This window comes from Falco cherrug, chromosome 6 (genome assembly GCF_023634085.1).
Source record: "Falco cherrug isolate bFalChe1 chromosome 6, bFalChe1.pri, whole genome shotgun sequence".
Classification (NCBI taxonomy): domain Eukaryota; kingdom Metazoa; phylum Chordata; class Aves; order Falconiformes; family Falconidae; genus Falco; species Falco cherrug.
This window is the reverse complement of record NC_073702.1, coordinates 17,277,725-17,303,938: the sequence shown is the minus strand read 5'-3', so window position 1 is coordinate 17,303,938 and position 26,214 is coordinate 17,277,725. Positions and strand designations below refer to the sequence as shown.

Below are 26,214 nucleotides of genomic sequence, written 5' to 3'. Positions count from 1 at the left end.
CTAGGGCTGTCCTTCATACTTGTGAGATAAGGAGTACACCTTTTGCTTTTAGGTTCATAGGAGAAAGGAAGACCTTCCTTTGTTGGACATTTTGTGAGCTTTTACTGGGGAAAGAATTCTACCACAAATTAACTAGTTAAATCTCAAATTATAAAATAGGGTGCTGTCGTGGTTTAACCCCGGCCGGCAACCAAGCACCACGCAGCCACTTGCTCACTCCCCCTCACCCAGAGGGATGGGATGGAGAATCAGAAAGGAATGTGAAACCTGAGGGTTGAGATAAGAACAATTTCATAGGTAAGGCAAAGGCCACGTATGCAAGTGAAGCAAAGCAAGGAATTCATTCACCACTTCCCACGGGCAGGCAGGTGTTCGGCCATCCCCAGGGAAGCCGGGCTCCAGCACGCGTAATGGTTACTTGGGAAGATAAACACCATAATGCCGGATGTCGCCAGCTTCCTCCTCCTTCCCCCAGCTTATATACTCAGCATGACATCATATGGTATGGAATATCTCTTTGGCTGGTTCAGGTCACCTGTCCTGGCTGTGTCCCCTTCCAGTTTCCCATGTCCCTCCAGCCCTCACACTGGCAGGGCCCAAGGAACTGAAAAGTCCTTGATTCAGTATAAACATCACCCAGCAACAACTAAAAACATCAGTGTGCTATCAACATTGTTCTCACATCAGAGCCAAAACACAACACTGTACTAACTACTAAGAAGAAAATTAACTCCATCCCAGCTGAAACCAGGACAGGTACCCTTACACATTTTCTGCCAGAAAATTTATAGAAGCATTGGACCTTGAATCCAGCAATGGGCATTCAGATTTCTGAACTGGTGGCCAAGACACCTTGTTCAGTGTCCAAAATCCCTCAGATAGTTATTGTCTTTATTACATCAAAACGTGTAAATGCTTTAAAATGATTAAGTCTTTCAAAGTATATAGTGTGAAAGTCTCAGAAGTAAGATTATTCAAAATAAATCTTTCTGACACTCTGGTGTAGATTTGTGTGCTGGAAGTTTCCACGTATTTTCTATAGATGAGGAACATTTAGTGATAGGAGACAACATTCAGCCTTTCCATAATTTTGAGAATAATAGTTGTGTGCTGAGGAGTATGTCTTCCCTATTTTATCTGACATTATACTTTCTCTAAGTTACTCTGTAGACCCTGTATCTTGACACTACACTTGTGTGGTTTCCCAGCTAAAATATGTGCCTTGTGTAATTGTCTTGTATTTGGGGTTTTTTTTCCCAGCACAAACATGCTTATTCATTTCAGTAGGACTGCTTTTGCATAAAAGCTGAACCAATACAATTACAGATTTAACTAGCCAGATCTAAGACTTCTTTTCTGATATTAAAATTCCCACCTGAATTTTTTAGTGTGTGTTTATTCGTGCTGTGATGTTACCATTACTTGCACCATCAGTGAGTAGAATATTGTAAAGTATTAACATGATGTGGCTTAAAATCTTAAGATGACATGACATCTTAACATGACGTGGCTTAAAACTGATTATTTTAAAAATCTGAGTTACAATATTTCTGACTACTATATTTTCCCAATCTTCAGTTTATTGTTGGTAAGTGGAGACAAGTATTAGAAATGAGAAGTTATATCAGGTTATTGTCAGGTGAGATTATAATGTTAAAAGGCTGTATGTGATTAAATAAGTGGACTGTTCAATAATCCAATTTAAGTACTGGTAAGAAAAAAGTGTAGACGTTGATTAATGAATGGGCTTGTGACAGTAAAACAAAAAAAAACAGCATAGGAAAAGAAAACTTGATAGAATGCAAGACATACAGAAACAGTGAGAAGCACAGCTAACCTGTTTGATTATAAAAAACTAAGAATACAGAAGACTTCTAGTGTATGTACACAGATGTTACTATACATAGAACACAGCAGAAAGTACATAAGGTAAATAGTTGAACTGGAAAATGTATTTCTTAAAGTTTGGATTTGATATTCTAACTACCAAAAGGACGTAATAAGAATGTACAGTCAGGTGCTATATTTATTATTGAACCACAGTGTGGCTGAGGTTGGAAGGTGCCTCTGGAGGTTATCTTGTCCAGCCCTGCTGCTCAGGAAGGGTTGTCTAGAGCCGGGTGCCCAGGATTGTCCCCGGATGGGTTCTGACTGTCTTTGACGGTGGAGACTCCACAACCTCACTGGGCAACTTGTGCCAGTGCTCAGTCAAATGGGCCTTTTAGAACAAATAATATGACAAGTAGAGTTAAAATGCATATTTTTTTCCTCTTGTTAAAGAGGTGAATGGCATTAATTTCAGTGTGTCCAATTTAGAAGTATTTAAATTCCTTACTCAAATCTCAAGCTGCAGTTAATTAGCGTAAATGGGCCCTGCTGGTGTGGAAGGCAGTTGTAGTTTGTTCATCCCTGCCTGTTGAGTTTCCATTCCTCTCCTTATGCTGGCCTTATGACTACGTGGTAAAATAATTAAAAAAAAACTATCCAACTATAGGCTTACTTGGGGAACGTGAGGAGGAATGGGGTTCATTTTCAGATGGCAGGAATGGGTAGACAGAATTAGGGGCTGTGTCTTCACACTTCGTCAGCTTCAATTTACAGTGTATTAAACTACTCGTGAATCTTTTATTTAGAAGAAGGAAAAAAGAAGCACACAAAAAAGTCTAAGGGATAAACACACAGTTCAGCATGAGAAAACAGGAAAACAATGAATGAACATCTGAAAAATATTTCAGGTCATTGTTCTTGAAACTGTTTTGTTGCAAACTTAGAATGTATATGAAGCAAATGCTTCAAATTTTTTTAATGTTGTAACTTTTATTTTTTTAAAGTATTTCAGGTGCTTGCTTTCATACTTGATAAGAATCCAGGCTTTGACTTAACCCACATTCCTCTGTTGCAATGTTATCTGTCATATCTAAAATCAGCTATGACTGTCTTTAAAATAGGTGGCTGTAAACTCATGCAGGACTTGTCATTTAAATGAAAACATGTCACTGAGAAATAGCCAAAAAAATTCTAATCATAAAATGTACATTTTTATAACGTTATTTTAAAACTATGTGAAAACAGAAGTGGAATACTCAGGTGCATTAACCCTTCTCCCATTTGATGCTCACACCATTGGCTTTCAGCAGATGGCTGTATATAACTTAGAAAAATAGCTCACAACCAAGCAAACAAAACCAACTAACATTAGAGCTGTTTCCTTTCAAAATTAACTCAGTTTAAATTAACATCTGTCTTCATTTAATAAGCTGCCCAGGGTTTGCTGCAGCTAATGTGGGCACATATTGACATATTCTTTTCATTCAGATACTCACTCTGTTGTTAAGTGTTTAATGAGTTTCTTACTGACATACATGAAGTAAGAACTTCAGGCTAGAAAGCCTATACATGAAAAATGGAGGAAAAAGTACAGGTATTTTCAAGACACATTAATAAAATACCACCCTCTGGATCATGACTGCCTTTTACTTTTTTGAAGTGTGCTAGAATATAATTAAGTTTTGTTGTTTGACAGTGTGATGGAAATTGCAGGGGAGAAATTGGTCTGTTACGGTGCCCTAAATATTACCATATTAAATGCTAAACACTGTGTGGTCAACTACACTACAAAAGGCAACTCAAAGAGTCTAAAAGGAAAAGGAGCTCTGGCAACGCTGAAACAATGATTTTCTAGCCTTTCTGTTTTTTCCTTGAGGGAAAACAAATCTGAGAAAATTGTGCTATACATGCATACATTATGAACATGAAACCTTCAGTATCAGTTTTAAATATAAAGGAAATACCTGAAAGCAGCAGAAAGAACAGATGGCTGTACTGACCGGGAGGCAAAGGGCACTGGGGAGTCCTGGGGCAGGACTCAGTGCAGAGATGGTGACAAAGTGACCTGAAAGAGATGAAAACTGGAATATGTTCAGATACGCTCCAGCAGTTGCTCCCAGTCATATCTTCAGTCACCTCTGAAATAAAAAGAAAGTTAGAAATTAGTTATACTTAACTGAATCTATAGTAGATTTTAATTTTGAAAATGTACGTTAATTCTGCAGTTTTCAAATAGAACTAACTGTGAGTAACTGAAAATAACAGTGAATAATCGTAGAGACCAACTTGTCGTGCTACATCTTAGCTTTGAATGCGAGGATCTGTAAAGCAGGAGGCTGCATACAGATGCCAAACATCATCTTGACCTCATTAGTAGTCCATAAAGCAACATCAGAAAAGCAAGTTGCAGATGGCAGTGAAAGAAAAGGCACATAAGAACTAATAAAAAGAGTCCTTGAGTATGTACCTTTAATTGCAAAATAAAGCAATTCAGTGTGAATGTTTTAATATATAGAGAGACAAGCTGCTGCTGTGAATTAAGGCAGTTTTAGGTGGAGATCTGTTCCTGGGTAACACTACTGAAAAACAGCTGTGAGCTTGTTTTCATTATGTGCATAAATGTAGTAGGAAAGATAGTATTTATTATGAATGATAATTCTGTTTTATTGAAATAGAGGATTGTTAGTTTCTCTCGCACAGAGGATTCCTTTCTAGCTGAGTTCCATCCTATTGCAATTTTTAACCTTCTCTTGTTTTTTCTTTTAGCAACTTGTTCCCTATTAAAGCCAGTTAATCTATTAAACCTGTTCTTTGGATATGTTTAATGTCCCCCTTATTCCTTAGCCGTGTCATATATGCAGAAGGTGAACCTGGTCCCCTGTGCTGTGGCCAGTTTAAACTTACATATGTGCTAAATATCAGGCTCATCATTTGGCTGCCTTCTGTCTGCCTCTCTGAGTAGCAGCTAAGTTATAACTGCTTTTGGCTGAATGAGCCACAAATGTTGTTCTGGATGGTCTACCCAACCACAACTTTTAACCAACATGTAGGAACTGTATAGCTTTGTCATCTCTACTTGTCAAATTTGGCTGAAATCGACTAACCAGTCAAAGCTGGGGAGGTGGTGCGGTGGAGATGATAAAGGAGCACAAGTAAAATGATGACTACCAGTGCAATCAAGTACATTGATAAATTTAACAAACTGGATGAAAGTCTCTGATCTGTTCTGGTGGGCATCTGTTTTATGGAGCACTCAATGCCTGGAAAAGAAGTGGCATGAAAACCTAGTTACCAGACTTCAGTGGAGAATGCTGGTAGAGGCCCTTCTAACAGCTTTTCTCAAAGATACATGTCTTGATAGTAGTACAGCAGAAGAATCTATGTCGTGACCTAATAGTCTCTGAGAGGTCTGAGAGGGGTCTCAGGGGAGTGGGACCGTATTTCCTTGGTGAAACAGCAATGTAGCTGGGCAACAAAGGTTCAGCTGCTGCACAATAACATGGTTGCTCTTACAGATTTTAAAGTCCTTCAAGGCCAGCTCTGATAACGTGACCATTATAGCTTTCATATGTCAGCAGCATTGATTCAATGGAGTCCTCTTCTCCACCCTAAGGGTGGGTCAAGATTTTCCCAAGGATGGGTCAAGGGCTGAAATGGGCTTGGTTTCAGAATAATTTGCTCAGAATAATTTCTCCTACGCAACTGGAATTTATTTTTAAGTGCCTCTTTATTCTGTGGTCTTCTGTGCTGTGTTGGTCTGTGATCCCTCTTCTGTCACTTGAAGTTAGGATATTTCTGCTGAACTGTCAGAGAACACAACAGTAGCTTGGTCTTTCATCCTGTGAATCATTGTGAATTAGTACATCGAAAGCTAGTTTTGATAATCCTTGTCTTTTCCACTTTTCAGGTTGGGTTCAGTTGGGTAATGACATCTTTGCTACAAAAAGCAGCTATAACTATGGTCAGTGATTCAAAAGTTGAAACAAACCGCAGAATGACTACTAGCCTTTTAACTGATCAGCTTTTTCAAAAAGGTCTCTTTAAATTACAAGAGGACTTCAATACTTTTGAACTTTTGGTGGTTTATACTCAGAATTTGTCCATATTGAAGTTTTTGTTTGCTCACTTAAGGTTCTGAGAGTTAAAATATCTTTGCACCTGAATCTTTATTTATTTATTGCACCTGAACTTTTTATTTATATAATTTCTATTAGGTGTAATCTTGATTAAACGAAGAATAATTTTGAGAAAACCCAAAGTATTTATGGGCTAGATTAAATTATTTAACTTATTTCAGATGGAAAATTCAGATTAGAAAAGTCTGAATGCTACAGAACATTACGAATGTTTCTTTTAACTAACCAACAGACTTATAGGTCTTCTGATCATTACTCCAAATTGCATGAAAATACTTTTTAAAAAAGTGCATACATACAACATGGTTAGCATTTACTGTAAAATAGGGATCACTCTTTTGCATGGCACAGATTTTATTGTAACGAACAAACAGGAAAACATAAGGCAACATGTAACTGAAGTGTTTAGAATAGACGAGTTTCTTCAATCCTAAACTACTTAAGGTGATGCTGATTTTTTTCAGTTAATTTTCAAAGGAGGAAGAAGAAAATAAAAAACCATGTATGTATACAGATAGTGCAAGATTTCAAACTTCATTGCCTATTGGCCTTGGCCTTGATCTTTTACAGAAGATTTAACAGGAGGTGGCAAGAGGGACAGAAATGTAATCAGTTGGGCTATTACAGTGGAACAGTGCCGCTAAGTACTTTCTTGGCAGTGTGTTGCTGGTTTTATCCATTCAGCAAATGTAATTTATTTATACATCTGTCAATAAATTCAATAATGAGTACAGCAGGGATTTAAGCTGGAGCGTATCACTGTGTTTGACACAAAGGTCAACCTTGGGAAAGGGGCTTGAAATTAACGTTTCTTTAAAACTATTTTTCCTTCCACTGAGGCTATCTCTTAATTCCAGCAATTTTCTCTGTTTGATAAGCAGAGGAAGCATGCATTTTGATTATATAAAGGAGAGGGGAGGTGAACAAACGAAAAAATTTCAACTGGCATTGCATTCTGGTGATAAGAATGAGACTTTATGCAGCACAGAAGAGATTACCTGAAGTAGAATTGGGAAGCAAATTGTATTTACAAAAGATGGCATGATTTTCCTAATAGGTGTTCAAAACAGGCTATTCACTCACATATTCTGCTGAGCTTGACTAGAAATAACTTCATTTCAAAAAGGACAAATCTGATTGACGGTAAAAGCATTCCCCTCTCACAGATACTTGTCTAAAGGATTTGCATTAAATTTTCTTGATGGGAGCACAGTAGTATTTTATTCTATATCTGCATGAACTGGTAATGTGGAAAATAAAAATACAAATAGTGTCTTAGATTGCTTCATTCTTCAACCACTTGAATTACTAGATTTATGTCTGCAATTATGGAAGAGATATTGCAGTATGATATATCGTTTGACAATGACTGTCACAATTATATTGCAAAAATAGAGATTCAACTTATTCTTGAAGTTAAGAGTGTTGAAATTATGTTTTAAGGACTAGGTGTGTCTTCCTGTGGTTTTATCTTGTTTTTAATGTAGCCAGGGTAATTTTAAGCTATAGTTGTCTAAACGTTGTCAGTTACTAGTAGGATATGCAGATATCAAAGATGTCATGTGCTGCAAATTTTCATGAGCTATTATACAAGGCTGTTGTGAAATACCTTGTCATGGTAGGTACCAACAAGATGTACGTGTGCTACTTCTGAATCCGTTACATTTTTCTCCTTCTGTACAGATCCTGGAATTGGTGAAGGGCATGCATTACCAGCTGGCCTGTCAGAAGTACTTTGAGTTGGTGCATGATGTAAGTAGCTACTGATTTTTATTAGACTATAGGCACCGTCTTTGTCTTGAGGAAGGCCTTGGAAATCATGCATAAAGCTGAGAGGCTATTTGCAGTTTTCATATCCATCGTTAACTGTCTTGCCTTGTTTTTTTCCATTTCAATAATTTCAGATATTTTGTAGTTTTATGCATTTATATATTGATGTTGTCAATACCCCAAACATTACAAGATGTAGTAAAAGATTATGCTTTTTTCCTAAAAAGGTCAATATTGTTGAATTTTATCTATTGCAAGGCATTTAATTTTTTCAGAATCCTGTTTTTAATAAAATTTGTGGGGTTTAACCCATTATGCAAGTTTGATGTTTTGAGATATACCTTGAAAAATAAACAAAAAGGATCTAAAAGATGTAATTAAAACTTTAATCTCCCAGCACATACATAGTTAATACTGTTAATTTTCACTTGATATTTTTGGACATCTTTAGTCATGTGTGATTAGTTTTCAAATATAGATGAACATTCTCAGAGCTTTCCCATTTGCTTAATCATAGGCAAAGTTAAAGTAAGATCCTTCACAAAACTGTAAGATTGCCACAGTCCTCCTCCTATGTGATTTCTTAATTTAAAGAACCAGCTTTTGCATTGGTTTAAGACTGCTTGTCATCAAGAAAAAACAACGAAGCACAGCCCTTCTTACACCTTTGTTCTCTCCACAACTCAAAAAAGGAACCATCCCTTTCAGACAGCAGGCTAGGGAACAGCCTTGCTGAGGATTAGAGAGCATGAGGATTAGATGACCCACCCAGAGACATTTACCTTTGATTTCTTTCATTCTTACTGGTTTTGACATTTGATTTAAATGGAACTGTGTGTCTCCCCAAATTTCCAGCAATCATATGAGTCAATGTATAGCAAAGGCATACTCAGTGTTGTTTTGGCAGTTGTAATTTGCGAGGAACACTGTCTTACAGTCTTAGAAAATGATAAAACAGTCCTAATATTCTGGAAGGAAAACAAAAAATATGTACAAATTTAAATTTAGATAACACTTGCCCTGTGTAAGGCTAAGTCAGTGGAAACAGTATTTGTCGAAGATGACTATAGAACCCAAGATCAACATTCACCAAAGGATAAATCAGCACGGTGGCGAAGAGCTGTTGTGTTTTAGGACAGCTGCCTTTCTATTGTTCTATGGCAAATTCCAGAACAGCATTATTTTTTTCAGTCTTGTGGTAATACAGATATCTGTCTTTGCTGCTTGCACTAAGAATCTTCTGCTTTGCTTTTGGTAAGTCTCTTACTTCAGTGGGAGAAAGCAGAACATGCAAAAAGGCACTTTCTGCAGTTTGAATAGCACATGCTTACAACGGTATGTTTTAAGGAGAGTTTAGCTGCTAAAGTTGTTACCAGCGTGCTCAGAATGATTTTTCTGTCCTATGACTATGCTTTAGTAGTTTTTTTCATGGGGTGATCAAGAGATGTGTTTCTGAAGCTGGTGTGGTGACAACTAATCAGACAGTCAAACCCTTGCTTTCCTGTATCACTAGCAGAGCTTTTCAGTGAACGAAATTTCTGAAGAATCAATCAGCATAACATTCATTGTTATTGTTTCTTCAAATAGGTTAACAATCTTAAGTAAAATTTTCCTGGAAATAATGGACTAGCTCACATGGACGATTTCAGCTTCAATTATGTGAAAATTTTACCGAGGAAGGGTTTGATATATGTTGGGCAGAGCTCTTAGTGTTACCTATAATTCTTGAAAGTTGCAGAGCATGTGTGGATTAGATCTACTATGAATGACTTTGTTGTGGGGACTTACTTAAGATTATGATATTTTTCTAAGTTCACTGGGTCAGTTGCGTGCACACTGTCTCTGCTTAAGGGCTCTCTGCATTTCCTCCCCATCATCCTCTCTCAAATTTCTACTGCATCTTATGCTCACACTGGCAGCAGCTTTGCTTCAGTTGTCTAGTGCTTGGCACTGAGACTATGCCAATAAATCCAGCGGCACTAAAGTGAGAATGTTTAAATAAGTTTTTTTGAGGGGTTTGGGGGGTGTATCTTTGCATCTCAGTGCTACTGGTTCAGATAGCACAAATTACCTAAAAGCTGCTTCTCTGAATATTCTGTGGAAACTGGCCTTATTAGTTTCAATACTACACCTCTCTTGGACTTTGGTTTCACTGTCCTACAACCACACAACAAAAGCAGCCATGATATATGTGGTCTAGTACATTGTCTTCAGGCAGGAACTAATGTGTTAAGGAAATGTGCGCATCAGCAATTTGTTAGGTCTTTCAATAAGTGTAGGAAAGGAAAGCACGAAGTATAGTTGTTGTGGCTTAACCCCAGCTGGCAACCAAGCCCACACAGCTGCTCGCTCGCTCCCCATCCCCGGGGGATGGTGGAGAGATTCAGAACAGTAAAAGTGAGAAAACTCATGGGTTGAGATAGAGACTTTTTTTATCTAGCTTTACTAGGGAAAGCAAAAGCTGCACACGGAGGTAAAGCAGAACAAGGAATTCATTCACCACCTCCCACTGGCAGGCAGGTATCCCCAGGAGAGCAGGGCTCCATCATGTGTAGCGGTTACTTGAGAAGACAAACGCCATCACTCTGAATGTCCCCCGCTTCCTTCTTCCTCCCCCAGCTTCATATGCTCAGCGTGACGTCATACGGTGTGGAATATCCCTTTGCCCGGCTGGGATCAGCTGTCCCGGCTGTGTCCCCTCCCAACCCCTTGTGCACCCCCAGCCTCCTCGCTGCTGGGGTGCGGTGAGGAGCCGCAAAGACCCTGGCTCTGTAAGCCCTGCTCAGTGGTAACAAAACCTTCCCTGTGCTATCAACCCGGTTTCCAGCACAAATCCAAAACATAGCCCCATACTAGCTACTGTGAAGAAAATTAACTCTATCCCAGCCAAAACCAACACAATAGTGCATGAATAGTTTTACATATTTTTCAAGTTCTGGGATATTAGGGCATACTCATTTTTGGGAAAGCTATTCTAAATAATAACGATGTGATTCGATCAAGACAAGCTGTTTGATATATGTGAAGAAAAGAAGGTCTTTTGACTTGATAAAAGACTGAATGGCCTGTAGGGTAGATATTTTCAAACATTATCATATTTTAATAAGAATCGGGAATAAAGTACGCTTATGTGGCAACTAGAGTAAGCATTTAATCAGACACTACCAAAATATCTTTCTTGATGGTCAGATTTGGATTTTAAGCCATATGGAAAGCATCATAGCTCTTTGATGTTCTAATATTTGTACCTGAGTTTGCAGTAAGTTATTTCATGTTGGTTATCCCTTATAGATAAGTTTTTATTTTCTACTGAAGTGAGGACACAAGGCAACTTGCATAAAGTGGAAATGAGACACCCTAAAAATGTAAGCAGTGTAACCGTAACCCAAAGTAAATAGTCACATTCATGAGGAATGGCTTTCATGGTCACAATAGCAGCAAGATTATATTTTACTTTAGTTGGTAGAATTGGATGGCAACTCAAGAGGGAAAAATATTTCCAGTCCAAACAGTTTGGAGATCTTGGCTACATATATGCAGTCAAGTAAAACAGATTGATGATATCAGCTGTGAACTACTAGTAGGTTAAATAAAGGTCCTTGTGATGACAGCATGCCTGTAGGAATAATTAGTGTTTTCAAATCTGATTGTTTTAAGAGCCCCTGAGCATTATGTATAAATAAGAAAGCTTAACTGGCTAATATTCCAAAGGAACTACTGATGTTAATGTTGTTTACCTGAATATTGCTGTATTAGTTACTTTTTACAGATACAGCTGTAACAGATGTTACTTATTAATATTTATCTCTAAATACTTTATTCTTAGTACTGGTATTTTACAATCCATATAAATTTTTAAGAAGTAAACGAGATCTGACACATAGCAAACTTCGTTGTACAGAAGAATCACTTTTGATTAATTTATTTAAAAACATATGCAAAACCTGTTTTTCTTAGTCTTTTGTGATCAAATCACAAGAATACTGGATATTTTTTTTTTAAAGGGATGTGCTTAATTGATATCATTTACTGTAGCACCATGATCGCTCCGCATGGGGAGAGAGCAGTTTAGAACAAAATTAAGAGTTACAAAGCGACTTATAAATTGGTGTGATGAAAGCTGAAATTTTAAAGTAAAAAAACCCCAGAACTAATTAAGAGGAAAGCCAGCATTTCACTGTTATCGCTTCTTTTTAAGCCTTTTTGGTGTAAAGAAGTAATTTAGCTCCCACATAATGGAAATTGGAGCATAAGACTGAAATGAAATTCAGTGGTGGCTTTGGGTTTTCTGTTTGGTTTTGGGTTGGGTTTTTGTTGGGGTTTATTTTTGTTTGTTTGTTTTTCTTTGTGCCTTTGAGTACCAAATTAGTGTGCTGGGCCTGTCACTTATTTTTACGATTTTCAAGCAAGGTCACTTACTACAGTTGCTAATGTCTTCGTGTCTGAATTAGATTGTGTTATACATGTCTGCATTTTCTGATGGAGCTAAGCTAGGCAGCGGTAATGCGTTTAATCAGGATTCCATTTAGAGCGCACATTGATCCTTTGCTTTATGATTTCTTACAAGTGGCTGAAGTTTAAACTGATGGGTTTTGGCACATTAAATCAGCCACAGTATATACCCTCATGAGACACTGTGTGTGTGCAAAGTTGCTTGTTATGCTTGGAGTGGCCCAGCCCTTCTGGGAAAAAGAGGAGATAGTGGTAGCAGAAAATTACCAGTATATGGCTCTTAGACTTCCTTGGTTTTTTGTATCCCAGGTTTGTGAACCTTTCCAGTATTTTTTAAGAGCAGTATTTTTCTTACGATGTTCTTAGTATTCACATAAACTGACAGGCAGATAAAAGGTGCAGATTGCCTGAGTAGGAGGTGGAAGCACCTTTTAAAGTAAGCATTTCCAGCTTCTGAGCCCCTGAGAAGAGATACAAAGGTTGTAACTGAGACTTGTGGTGAGCATGTAAGAACAGCTTACTTTTAAAACTGAAAGCTTTGTTGATTTGAAATATTTGACGAGCATTAATTGAATGTTCATATATCTAATAATTATGGAGCTGAAAGAATGCACCTGCCAAGTAGAAAGGAGCAATAAAAATATGCCGCACCTTATGCTAGTTTTCTGTTTTCTTTTCCACTGAAGACGAAATGTTCTTTTGTATTCGTTGTGCATCTGAGTTTCAGGATGCTGATGCTGGCTGGCACTGATGGAGCAGAGATCAGCTTGATCTATGGGGCTGTTGCATTGTAAACATTGCATTTGTACCTACTGGAGAAAGCAGGGAAGTAGGTGAACCTGCCTGTTTCCATTCACAGTTTCACACTGATACTTAAGATCTAGATTTATACTGTACTGTTGTTACAACTTCTAGTAGTACTCTCTACCGCTGTTTGCAGTCTAGACTTGTCTCAGTCCCTCTTTTGGGTAGGGAAATGCTGTTTTAAGGTGTAGGTTCAATTGTCCTGCATCTGTAAAGGTATGCCATTTTACTTCTAGTGTTTTATATGTTTTGGGATGTTATTTTTACTTACTACAGCAAAGACAGTGTGAAATACTGTTTGAATATGCCGAAAGCACTAATTTTATTTCTAACATGAAGGAAGAAATTTTCTGATGAAAGTAACTCTGTGTCATGCTAATACTTACTGGGATAGTATTTACAAACTGATGCCTTTTTCTTCAACAAAGTTGGAACTTACTAAATTGCTAATTAATTTGTGCTTGAGTGTGAAAAAGATGACTTTAAAAAATAAATATAATAACTCATTGTTCCTTTCCTATGCAGGTTGAAGACATTGGGTTTTCTCTGAATCATCCTAATCGGTATTTTACAGAGAGTCAAAGGCTGTTAAGTGGTGGTAGAGAACTGAAGAAGGAATTAAGTAATTCAGGAACCTCTCAACAAAAAAGTAATAGTCAGGAAAACATGAATTCGAATACTACTCCCACCTCTTCAAATACAACAGATGATGCAGAACTGGAGGGACTGGAGGCATACTTCACTGAGGACTGAGCAGCTGTGTTACTTGCCTTTTTTCATTCTGGTTTGGTTTTGGTTTTTGTGTGTGTGTGTTTGGGATTTTTTTCTTTCTTTCATTTTTTCCCTTCTCTGGCCGAGTTTGTCCCTAAACTAAGGAATATGCACTTCACTACCTGGAAGACACAGACATGTAGTGCTTTCAGTAGGCTGGAGAGAGAGATAACTGTAATTGCACCTAGTACTTACTCTTACTGCTTTGGGACATTGTTTTATGTGGAAGGATGGGAAATAAAAGTTCCTTCCCAATTATTAAATGATTTTTGTCTAACTTACCTTTTTTGGTTTTCTTCAAAATGTTTAAATATTTGTATCCCATTTTATGGTCACTTTTATATGTTTCTTCTTAATAAATAAATTGCGAAGCAGATTTTTTTTTTGTGTGTTTTCTTTTTAGTTGTATTTGGATGATAATTAAATAGAAGTTCTTATGATCAAAATTACCCTCTGGAGGAGTCTGTCTATCTCTCTTCTACATGAGGAGCTGAGGGAAATCAGCTTCCTGATTTGTGTATCTTGACACGACATTTGGAGAGCTGGTTTTGGTGCTTGAAATAGAATATAAGCAGAGTTTGGATACCTGTATGTAAGAAGGTAATCCAAAAAGCCGATGCATCTTGAAGAAGCTAAAAACTTACTAGCATATGTTCCTTTTAAAGTTTCCTTAATGTCTGAGTGTGGCTGGAGTCTCCTGTGTCCTACTAAGCTAAACAGCCATCTGAACGCAGCTTTGGGTTGCCCGAATTCCACCCATTCCTCCAAAGCCCACGTCATCTAACACAGCAGTGGCATTCAATTGAGCAGCAGCCACTGTCCGATGCGTGGAAGCTCTAAATAGAGCTGCTATTTTATATCATGCTGTAGAGTATTCTCCTGGGGATCTGAAAGGCTGAAATTTTATTTTATCTGATGCCTAAGGAGTTTCAAGACAGCATTACCCCCTCCCTGGAGAGTGACCTAGCTACTGGTATAGCCCTGTAACCACCTAAGCACAGAATTGTCGTTGCTGGTATTAACTCTGCACGGCCTTAGTATGAAGATTCACTGAGCCTGATTTTTCTGGGCTTGTCTTGCCCTACCTGAAGCTTTGTTTTAGCCATAACAGCAACTGTCAAATGACAGCCTAGCTTTGTACAATTGCATGGTGTACCGCCTGTGTTTATAATGATTTTGATGTATTTCTGTAGCTAATGAGTCATAAGTAGTTATTTTGTGTAGAATGAATTAATCTATGATCTTGGATGCCAGATGCCCCGTGGGTATAAACGAATCATCCATGGCCGAGTGCTGATCCTTAAAGAAATACAACCTAAAGAATAGTGCAAAAGAAGTATTTAGGAATAGGAGAAGAAAGAACAAATATGCAACACGAGTAAACCACACGCTATAGATATATAATTATTTGGCTGCAATGTGGAATTGCCAGAGCATTGAAGAACAGCAAGGTTGGTTTTGGAAACGTGTAATATTACGCTAGGTGGACTCTAGGGAGAAGAAAGAACAGTTCTCACTGTCAAATGTCCTACAGCTCCTGATGAATGACTTGGGACCCTGACTGTGTGCTGCTGATCCTGGGACGCTGAGTGTATGAGTATGTAACATTTGCTAGTTGTATTATGTTGAAGGTTTTATTTCTTCCACAGTAATTGACTGATTTAGACTATTGTGACTGGTCTAAAGACTATTCCATTACTGTTAAGATTTGGGGCTAACTGTAAATTTTTGGCTTATCTTACATAAAGCGTTCCTTTAAGTTCCTTTACCTCACATGGGGCTAATGCAACACCAGGCTTTAAAAATAAAACGCGTCATTTGTTGTTAAAGAGAATCTGCCAGGATTCATTGTTCCTTTTCCTTGAATTATTCCTAAATTTATTTAGGGACTGCTTTGTGTGAACTACGAAGCCTCTTATCTTTGGATATAATATAGTCAAAGGAGTTGTAGGAATCCACCCTGAGCAAAGGCTCTGCGTCTGGACCTGCAGGGTGGTGGTTGTTCTGGGCCCAAGAAACCAGGAGTTGCAAGAGCTGTCAGGTTGGTTTCTCCTGTTGGTGAAGCTCCTGGCAGCGCCCAACCTGATGTGTGGAAGTCCACTGCTTCTATCAGGTGGTTAAGAGACTTAGCCTTTTGAAGCGTCTTTGCAAGTGGTAACTCTCCTCTACTTCTGCGTTACTGAATACCTGAGTTGGAGGCACCTTGGTGAACATCGTGGATCTTTTTAAATAGAAGTGAAACTGCTTCAGACCTGCAGAAGAATGAGGTGGTCGAGGCAGTGAATGAAGGTAATATTTCCCAGCCAAGGGAAACTGTGAATTCTGGTTCAGTAGGAAAGTTTCCGTTATGCCCTAGCCCTGCTCGTGTAGACATTGTCACTGGTGTGAATAAAACTCCTAGCTCTTCCATTTCTGAGCTTTACATGTACCTTGAAATCTGTTATGTTGGGGATGGGCTGCTTGTTCACGTGTTCTACAGTGGATTGCTACATTAGCAGAATAAAGTTATTTTTAGGAATTCAAGCATAAAATTTTAAAAAAATCTCTATTACAAGGAAGAAAATATAACCGCACAAATCTGCTGAATGAAAAATCTTATCTGAAATGCAACAAACATAACAGTATGTGACAAAGCCTTTGTCCTTCAGTGGTTTACTTCGTTATTGTGAGTTTACCTCTCTTGATTAATAGTGCTACGAATTGCTTTAAACTGTATTTTTGTCTCTCTTATTACTTGTCAGGAGTAATAATAAACTATGTAACAGAAAAATGTACAAATTATAGCACAGAGTTATATGTAACTAGCAAAAGATTGATAGAGTTATATGTAACTAGCAAAAGATTGAAATTAATGCTTTTGTTGCTATTCAGGGAAAATGAAAATTTATTTTCATATTTCACAGCTTTTGACCATTTTAATCTTTCTTTAAAAGTGGAATATTTTATTTTAATAATATAGAAAAATCCAAAATGAGAATCCTCCTTTTAAGCAGTTGGGCACCAACTCCTACTGCTTTGTAAATTGCTTAAGAATCACTTGTTCCTTGATTACAGAGCTATTTGAGATCAGAAAGGTAAAATCACTAAGTATGTAAATCACTCATTTTAAAACATTTCTTGCATTGTAGTAGCACTATTAAAAATTGTATTTAGTTAGAAGATAAGGATTCTGAAAACCAAGTGACCCTGATATGATTATGCAGTAGTCAAAAATAACAACAAACCGGATAACCAAATAAAGCAATAACCAAACAAACACCCACAAAATCTCAAACCCTATTCTTTTGCAAGTTGAAAAGAAAATGAACAGTAAAGCATTGCAGATGGATCTATTTGCAAGCATCAACTCTCCTGCGTATCTTTGAAGAAAGTAAATTTTGTTATACTTTGCTACTTGGAAAACAAACGAAAAAAACCAACCAGGAGACACACAAACACTTAAAGCTTGAAACTGCTCTGGACAAGACACATCTGTATTCTGGGTCAGTAAAGGAGATACTAAGGTAATACCTGGTTGCATTTCTGAGGGGGTGCACTGTGCCAAAAGGTAGCCCTGTGCCGCCACGGTGCTGAGGTAGGAGCTGCTCTTCTTTACAGCTGATCTTAAATGTACCGCGGTTAATTCAGAGGCAGATGTTTGAAAAGGAGCGCTCTGATCTTTTGAAGTGCTAGCATCAAAGACAATAAAACAGTCTCCGACTTCAAAGCCTTTCAAGATGTCACGAAGAAGAGAGCTTTACTAGTGGGTGTGCTGCAGAGGGGCGGGCGAGGGGCTCGCGAGCTGGGTGTGAGATACAAAGTGCTCTGCTGAGATGTGGAGCGCTGCCCTGGCAAGGGGAATGGCGAGAGCGGCTGGTACCGTCATGGCACGGTAGGAGCGGACCCATGCAGAAAACAGCTGATGCTGAGCACACGGCGTTCCTCCTGTGCGTGCTTCGGGACTTCTACTTTGGGCTGATTTTAGTCTCACAGTATGGCTGGGGTGGTCATTAGACAGAAGAACATTGCAGAGCATGCTTTTTGGGTGAATTTCTTCCAGAAGGAATCCAGGTTGCATATGCTCAGGCCGATCGGCAGTGCCAGCCAAAGCAGAGCAAGTGGGGGTGACTGAGAGATTTCCTTGAAGATGCTGAACATCTCAGTTGGCCTCAACCAGTGTAATTTGTCCTGGTTTTGGCTGGGATAGAATTAATTTTCTTCCTAGTAGCTGGTGCAGGGCTGCATTTGGGATTTAGGATGAGAATAATGTTGATAACACCCTGATGCCTTGGTTGTGGCTGAGCAGCGCTTGCAGAGCCAAGTGCTCAGCTCCTCACCCCACCCCAGCAGCGAGGAGGCTGCGGGTGCGCAAGGAGCTGGGAGGGGACACAGGCGGGACAGCTGGCCCCAGCTGGCCAAAGGGATTTTCCAGACCATATGACGTCTGCTCAGTGTATAAACGTGGGGGAAAGCTGTTTGGGGGCTGCTGCTGAGGAGCAGGCTGTGGGTGGTGAGCAGTGGGTGCTGAGCAATTACTTTTCATTTGCATCACATGTTTACCTTGGGTTTGATGTATTTATCTTTTAAAAAAAATTTCTTCACGGTTTATGATTGTGATTATTTCAATTATTAATATTGTTACTACTTTTTCAATTATTACACTGTTCTTTTCTCAGCCCATGGGTTTTCTTACTTCTATCCTTCCTACTCTCTCCCCCACCCCGCTGCAGGGCTGCGAGCGAGCAGCTGCGTGGGGCTGAGCTGCCAGCGGTGGTTAAACCCTGCCAGACACCTGGCAGCAAGAATAGTTTAGAGGATGAGGCAGGGCAACATCTTTGCCATGCAGGTCCTTGCTCTGTGGTGCATTTTCACACGGTTGTGAAATGTAAAATTTCTTGTGGTTTCTACTATTGAAATACTTAGGGAAGTTTAATGTATCAAAGTTTGTACTATTTGAAAAAACTTTTTTCCCACAGATTTGGTGATATGCTAAATACAATAAAAGGATTCCAGAACCCCATGGTTAGTTCCTTGGGAGGGGGCGGGTGGGTGTTGGGTTTGGTTTTTTTGTTTTGTTTTGTTTTATTTGTTTGGTTTGTGGTTGTTTTTTTTTTACTTAGACCTGTTGGGCTGGCAAGGATATTTCTGTTACCTGGGTTGCTATCTTCTTCTGGCTTCCTTGCTCAGATCTGTTGCAAAGATGTAAAACTTAGAGTTCATTTATGCTTTTTGTTTCTTCCCTAATGCACCTGAACCCCTAGGGCAGGGCAGGTGTAATCCAGAGCTTTTGGACAAGCTTATCTATCCCGATATAATTACTGATGCTTTCCTTGTTTTCCCATGTGCATATCAGAAACATCTATTGAATTACAGCTAGACAGATGTAGTCAAGGTCTCAGTATCCAAGTGGTTCTTTTGGGTAGATTTCACACCATGATTTCTATGCTTTTAAAAAAATTATATATATATATATATATAAAATATTCTAAAATCTGTCTATTTCAAGTCTCTTAAAAATCCACAGAAGAATCATGCTGTCCTTTTATGCCATTGTATGGGTTTTGTTTTGGTTGGGTTTTTTTAAATTGATTTAATGAATTTTCTTTTTTTTTTTTAAAGTTTCTCTTACAACGCTGTAGGTCTACTGAGTAACTGGCATCTTTTAACTAACCTCTGCTGTTCACAGTCTCCTTATTTTACTATTCTGTGTATTCCTCCTTACCTGCTACATAGTGGATGTTATTGGCGGTGTTTTTTAGAACTTGTATGAAGTCAACTGCTTAGTTCACATTAGCAGAATAACCTGTCCTTGCTGCCGTGCTTGCCAGTTGCTGCCTTTCATGTTTTATTATCCCTTCTACTGTACAAAATGTTACCATCCTTCACTGGCCCGTCTAGTTCATGTCAGTGGATCCCTGTTTTGAACAGACAGTTTTGAGAATATTAACCTTTCTTTCCACCTGGATCTGCACTCTTGAAGTACTGTTGGTAATGGTATTACCTAACACTAAAAGTTTTACCTTTGGTATCTGGTTGAAAAAAAAGAAAAATAAAGGCTTTCACCCCTTAGCACACTTACCTGCTAAGATTCGTATAGATCCCTCAAATGCTGAAGAATCGAAGGCATTTGAATCAGGCAAAGGTTATGACAAATGGGTGTAATTGTAGTAAAATAGATATAAAAATGGTTGGATAAAGTCGAGTGAATTGTAGCTGGGAAATATGTAGGAATAGATACCTAAATACTGTTTTGTTAATAGAGGAATCACCGGCAGGCTTTAGGAGTAGGTTAGGGTAGGTGAAAAGTAGATTAGTGGCAGGTAGATCTCCTGAGGGAGAGCAGGACTTGGTGACTGGGCTTCAAAAAGGCAGGAAGATGTATGAAATCTCAACATCTCTTAAAACAAAAATGATAACGACAATGAAAGCACCACAAGGTGTGTTTCTAGCCAAAATGAAAGTTCTCAGCCAAGTTGAAGATGTTTTGTCATATAATCATAAACCTTAATGAAGATGGTTCACGAACATAGCATAATGAAAAGGACATTAGTATAGCAGAAGCAGATATGGCACAACTTTAATATTTAATTTTTAGGAGAATATGTGTTGTGGGAGGTGTTACGCGAACAGCCTGCCATGCTTAATGGCAGCACTTAGAAAGTGAATGTCAGTAAAAATCCAGTTAGATCAGAAGAAATGTCTTTGTTCAAACCCTGCTGGTCAAATTGATGCATGAACTACTGGATGAAATGTAATGGTCTGTGTTTCACTGTTCAAAGTAGATTATCCGACTGGCCCTTTTGGCCATTAAAGTCTATGACACTTGGATTTATTTTTATGTTTAATAAGAATTTAATCTTCCAAGCTGTGGAGTGTCCTTGGTTCAGATAGCTGCTGTAGTGCTCCTGGGTAGAATATAGAGGGAATCTAAATATAGAGACCTAAGAGTTAGAAACGTGTGATTCAGCCACTCATTGTTCAGGTCTTTGGAGTGTCAGTGGTTTGGCCAGCTACAGTTTTTAGAGAAATGGTTGGCAGTAGAAAAATATCAAGAAACATGCTGAATTACATTAATTCTGCTGTGATCTCTGGTGTGAGAACATAATTAAAATTATGTAATGTTCTTAACATGCCGTAGGTAAAAAAAAGCTGCAATTGCTGTTGGTATATGATTTTGAATGGGAAAAAAGAGAATCCTTTTCAACTGTGACTTAGAAAGGAGGCTAGGGGTTTCTTGCACTGTCTCTCTGTTAAACCAGGAGGCACTACTGAAGGTAATGGTTTTATTTACGTATTTATTTATGAACACATTTTTTTTCTTTATTATGATGTTCCAAGGGGTGACTGTAAAACTGCATTTTTCAGGATCTAGTATTAATAGAAATATAATTTTTGATAGTTGAGGGAACTTTCCACTTGGATTTAGGCATTCACCTAAGGTCTTGCTTCTCACAGTTTCAAACTATTACAGCATATCAAGAGTAACAAGTACAAATATCTGTATCAATGTACAAATAGCAAAAGTAAACTCTATGGTTTGAATATTGTTTCAAGTCAGTTGTAGGATGTGTAGTAACACTTACAATGGTTGACTGTGTCAACCATTGACTATGTAGTGCAGCTATAGTAGTCTGCTGAGCGCAAGCATATGTGAAAGAAGTGCAGTACCCCTTTCCCTGCCTATTTCTACTCAGTACATATAGAAATGAGCCTGAAAAAAAATTCTCCCCCTTTTAACATTCATTTAAAGGATATTATAATTCTGTTTTGTAAAAGTTTCAGATGTATTATGCAGTGGAAAAAGACATTTGAATGTCCTTGTAATTTAATCACTGGGTTTTGTAGACTTTCTACCTATTGTCTCTATATTTTGACTTAAACAGACTTCTATGAGATACGTAAGGCCTTACCTTGAAACCTCAGGGTTTTGCAACTTCGGATTAAAGAATGCCACTTGATTTATTCTCTCTCCATGCATCTGCCAGAAAAAAGTCCCTACACAATAAAAATTTTAATGACCTTCGCAGGCCATATGAAATTAACTCCTTCCTTTGCCTTTCTGAAGTTCCCACCAAACGAAATGATAAGTGCATATAGATAAAAAGAAAAATCTAAGTAAATTTTCTTCTGAACACATTTGACCAACTTACTGTAGGAGTCCCCCTATTACACCCAGGTCTCATGACAATATATTTATGGTAGTTCTAGATACAATGTTTTTCTTTTGATCTCCAAGTTGTTCTGGAGGATATGTAAAAGGGACTTAACCAAATCAACCTTACTACCTTTATTAGAAATAAAAAATGGTAGAATATTCAGCCTTCTTAATTGCTTCTAAACTGATCTGAAGCTCAGCCACCAAGCTGGCATGACCAAATTGATTATCAAGCAGATTTGATGGGATGTTCACTCTTTAACTGCGATGTGGGCTCCCAGCACATGCACATACTGAGTTAGATGGCAGAGGAGAGTCACTTTTTTCCTGTAGGTAGCCAAAAACTATTTTAAAGCAGTTCACCTGTGTGACACTTACTTAAGGTTCTTAAATACAGATCTGGGAGGGAAAAATTGCATCTCTATATATGATACAGCTGTATAACTGGTTCTGCTAAAGCGCTTTTGATAGATGTTTTTTGTGTCTGAAAAAACAATAGCTGGAGCGGTAACACACCTTTCATATTTTTGCAAGCGATGTTCTTGACAATTACTTCATTACATGATAAGCTCAATATTTATTAAATTGTCTGTTGTGCAGAATTTAAAACACCCTAAACTCAGTTCTCCAGGAATGCAGCTCAAATCTCTGCAGTAATCCCAGCCCCCAGCACTCTCGGTTCTCAGTTCAGATCCAGTTTCTCAAAAGGCTAGTTGGTAGTTGTTCTTATTCTTGAACATGTAGCAAAGCTTTTTTCCTTGTTATAATTTAGTGTCATTTCAAAAGTTTTACTTCCCCTCTTCAACTGTAGCAATCCAGTATTTCTGGGTGATGTTAAAAAAAAAATAAAATTTAAAGAGCTTTTAATCACCTTTAAGCTATTTGGAAAACGCTGCATTTCTTAATTACAATCTTTTACTAAAGTTTCTTAGAATCAGTTGGAGCTTATTGCCAGTGATGAAGTTTGTTCCCATTAAGTTACTTTTTTCCCCCTTCTACCCTCTGAAAGTGTTTTTTTGCTTGTGTGGATAATTTGCAGTGCTTCACTGAGCAGAATCTACAGCATGAATTAGCTGTATGGCCAAATAAAAATTACCTGAGGAGTGTTTCTGTAGCCTGCAAGAACAATATCTTAAAACAGGAAAGAAAGTAGTACCCCTATGTATAGTGTTATTTGTTCAGTTGTCACCTTCTTAATCATCATAACTGTAGAGAACATGTAATTACTAAGACCTGATGTTGTCCATAAACCTCAAAGGAATGTCTAAATGAGTGCATCCCCAGGACTTCACACGGACCATTTTTAACAGACATTGTTAAACTGACATTCTAAAGAGGTGGATTCACTCTTTCTACTTCACTGATCAAGATTTATACTGCAATTGGTAGGTATCAAGCAATGTCTTAAAAGAGCTGCAATTCATAGTGTCAGACTAAAGTTTGTTCTTCATGACTGTTTTCAGCCGAGGATTATGGACTTAGGTCTGCCAGGCAGGTGAATAGTGCAGCACACCTTGACCAGCAGCTTAGAAAGCTCAGAGGTCTTACATGAAGCGGAATGCTCAACGTATAGTAGCTGCACAAGGAGGTAAGTTGATTGGGATGGATGTTTTTAATCGTGTGAACTAAAGCGAAGTGGTAGGAATATACCAGAAGTATCTTATTTCCTCTTTCTACTAGTAAGCTGAAGGTTGTTGACATTTCCTTCAATTCCAGACATCTATATATTTTTATTAAAACCAAGCAAACATCACCTCCACATGCTATTCCTGGGTACTTTTGAAGCGTTTTAATTTTCAAATGTCGGTGAATGATTGTTCTGGGAATGAATAGCTGGCTCTTCTCTGTGTCTTCATGGTTCACTGTGGTGAGGGTCTTGCATGCAAATCCTTGAATGATGCTTAACCTAAATCTACCCTCTGAAAGTGTTTTTTTGCTTGTGTGGATAATTTGCAGTGCTCCACTGAGCAGAACCTACAGCATGAATTAGCTGTATGGCCAAATCATGCCTGCGGAGGGAAAATTCTTAAAGCCATGGGTTACTCTGCATCTGTTTGTTCTGCCAGGTGGAAGACTGAAGTCTAATAAATATATACTTCTAAAATAGTCTCTATGGGATGTTTGTAAGTAACTGGTAAAATCTTAGCTTCCCAGGGGTGGAGGAAGGATTGTGAGGTTTCCTTTGGCGGTCGCTCCTGATGTTGATCGTGACTCAGAGCAGTTGTTAGCACCGAAAGGAGTCAAACCGGTTCCTTGGGGTCACAGGGTGGCTTTGGGATGGGGAAGGGAGGGATAAAAGCATCAATATGTTTATTTTCTGCATGGATGAACTGGTTGTGGAACAGTGAGCTAAGCAGGACATGGGCTTTTGGCTGCATGTGTCAAAACCAGCCATCAGGTCCCTAGAAAAACAGGAGGTCTTGTAGGTGACATCTGAGGGACTTTGTTTATAACTCATAGTTATTGGAAGGCAAATTTCTTTAAAAAAAAAATCCTATTAGATTTGCATTTCTATGAATGCACAGAATCACACTATCAAAAGAATTATGACATTAAACCTGGTTGTTTAGCGTAAAAAAATTAAAAATATTAAGAACATCCTTGCCCATAAGCAAAATAGTATGGAGTGGTCATTTTGGGGCATAGTATTCATGATTGCAGGCTGCCGTTAGTATTCACAGCTACTAAAGGAGGAGTGATTGAAGCCCAGGAGCTTTTTCCCTCTGGCAGACAGCAGGCCTTTCCATTTGTGCGTGCTATCTCTGAGCAGGGTTTCAGTGGAAAATACTTCCTAGATGGGTTTTTGTTGTCAAGTTTGCTCGTTGAAACAGATTTGGCTTAACGGAAACATTCAGACGAACTTCACGCTGTCATTGTCTTGTTCCGTGTGTTCCGTGTTCAAGGAATTGGGGAAGAGAGAAAATACGCACCAGGAACACATGAAGACCTGCCTGCTTCCTTCATCGGTCTGTAGGAAGCTGAAGGTTGCTTAAATGATAACAGCTCACCGGAGTTGGCGGCATTTTGGTCAATAGATGTTGTATGAAAGATTGTTTTTTCCCACAGAACACATTTTCCATTTCTAATCTCCAGCGCAATACTGAGATGCCATGTACTACAGATTGCTGTCCTGTGACTTTTTAGAGCATCAACAGACTGGAGCATGACAAAAACAAGGTGCCTTTCCCTGAAGGACAAAACCTGTCTGGATTAATTTAATCTGCTGCTGCTACAACACACTTTTCTCTATGGAAGAAACATGCTGTGAGGAGCACAGGGTGCAAAGTGCAAAGAGGTGCAGTACTTGGCATCTTCTTCATGTTTGAATGCAAATCAGACAGCAGCTTCCATTGTTCTGCTTAAAAAATAAAGGAAAAAATATAGTTTGAATTCATAAGGAAATGGTTGGAAGGTTATAATAATATTATTACATGTATTAATTTCCAGAGGAGCTATTGTGGCAGCGTCTCATTGTTCATGGTCTCATTGCACAAGAATATGGAAGACAGAATAATTTTTGTCAACAGCTTAGAATTTAAATTATGAGATGTTGTGATGAGAGAATGTAACAAGTACGAGGGGCAGGTGATTAAAAAAAACCAACAGAAAGGATTGTGACCAGATGTTTTTACATTGATGTGTTGTTGTATAAATTGAAGGTTTGAGGTGGGTTGTCAAAATAGACATGTTAATTATGTCCATAGTCTCAGCTGGCCACTTGCCTATCCAACGTGGGCTGGCAATTTACCATAGCTATTGTGACAGAAATGGATACTGAGGAAGGCTTTGAAATCAATGAATACAAAGCAGGAAAACACATTAAATCAATTTACATGCTAAATAACCCTGAGCTGAGGTCTGTGCCTCCCTTACTGTCTGAGTTCTCTTGCCATCCACAAACTTCTCAGGATCTTTGGCAACGCAGAAGCTCTTGTTTGAATAGGGACCCTCACTTTCTGGCTCTTTGTTTTGCATTATTGATGTGACATTGCAGCAATAACAAAAGGTACAGAAATGTGCCTGTTTCACATCTATATCCATGAGAAGGATGCTTTTGTATCTGACAAGACCTCCATTCATGATGTTGCTCTTCTGAGAGTCTGGAAAGCTCAGTATTCCATTGCCTGGGACTTCTGGATGAAGAACAGCCTGGGTCTTGTTTTATCGTTGCCCAGGTCTCCTTTATTCAGCTTTGTAATCTTTTTGTCATCTTATGAAATATCTTTTTATTAGCCTTTATGGTTTGCTTTCTAAAGGAATGCTTCTGTCATGTGAGCATTTTGATGCACAGCAGCCCTGCTCCCATGTCTAATATGAATG

The 26,214-nt window shown here is 38.4% G+C and overlaps 1 protein-coding gene across 1 annotated transcript in view; it reads left to right on the top strand.

The window, feature by feature from the left end:
* The window catches only part of PRIM2 (DNA primase subunit 2), a 127,958-nt gene extending 113,822 nt beyond the window's left edge, over positions 1-14,136 (top strand). The window contains exons 13-14 of the mRNA XM_055714145.1: positions 7,647-7,715; positions 13,515-14,136. Of these exons, the coding sequence (XP_055570120.1) occupies positions 7,647-7,715; positions 13,515-13,742 (297 nt within the window). The 3' untranslated portion in view covers positions 13,743-14,136. The remainder of the gene's footprint in view (positions 1-7,646; positions 7,716-13,514) is intronic.
* The last annotated feature ends 12,078 nt before the right edge of the window (positions 14,137-26,214 follow it).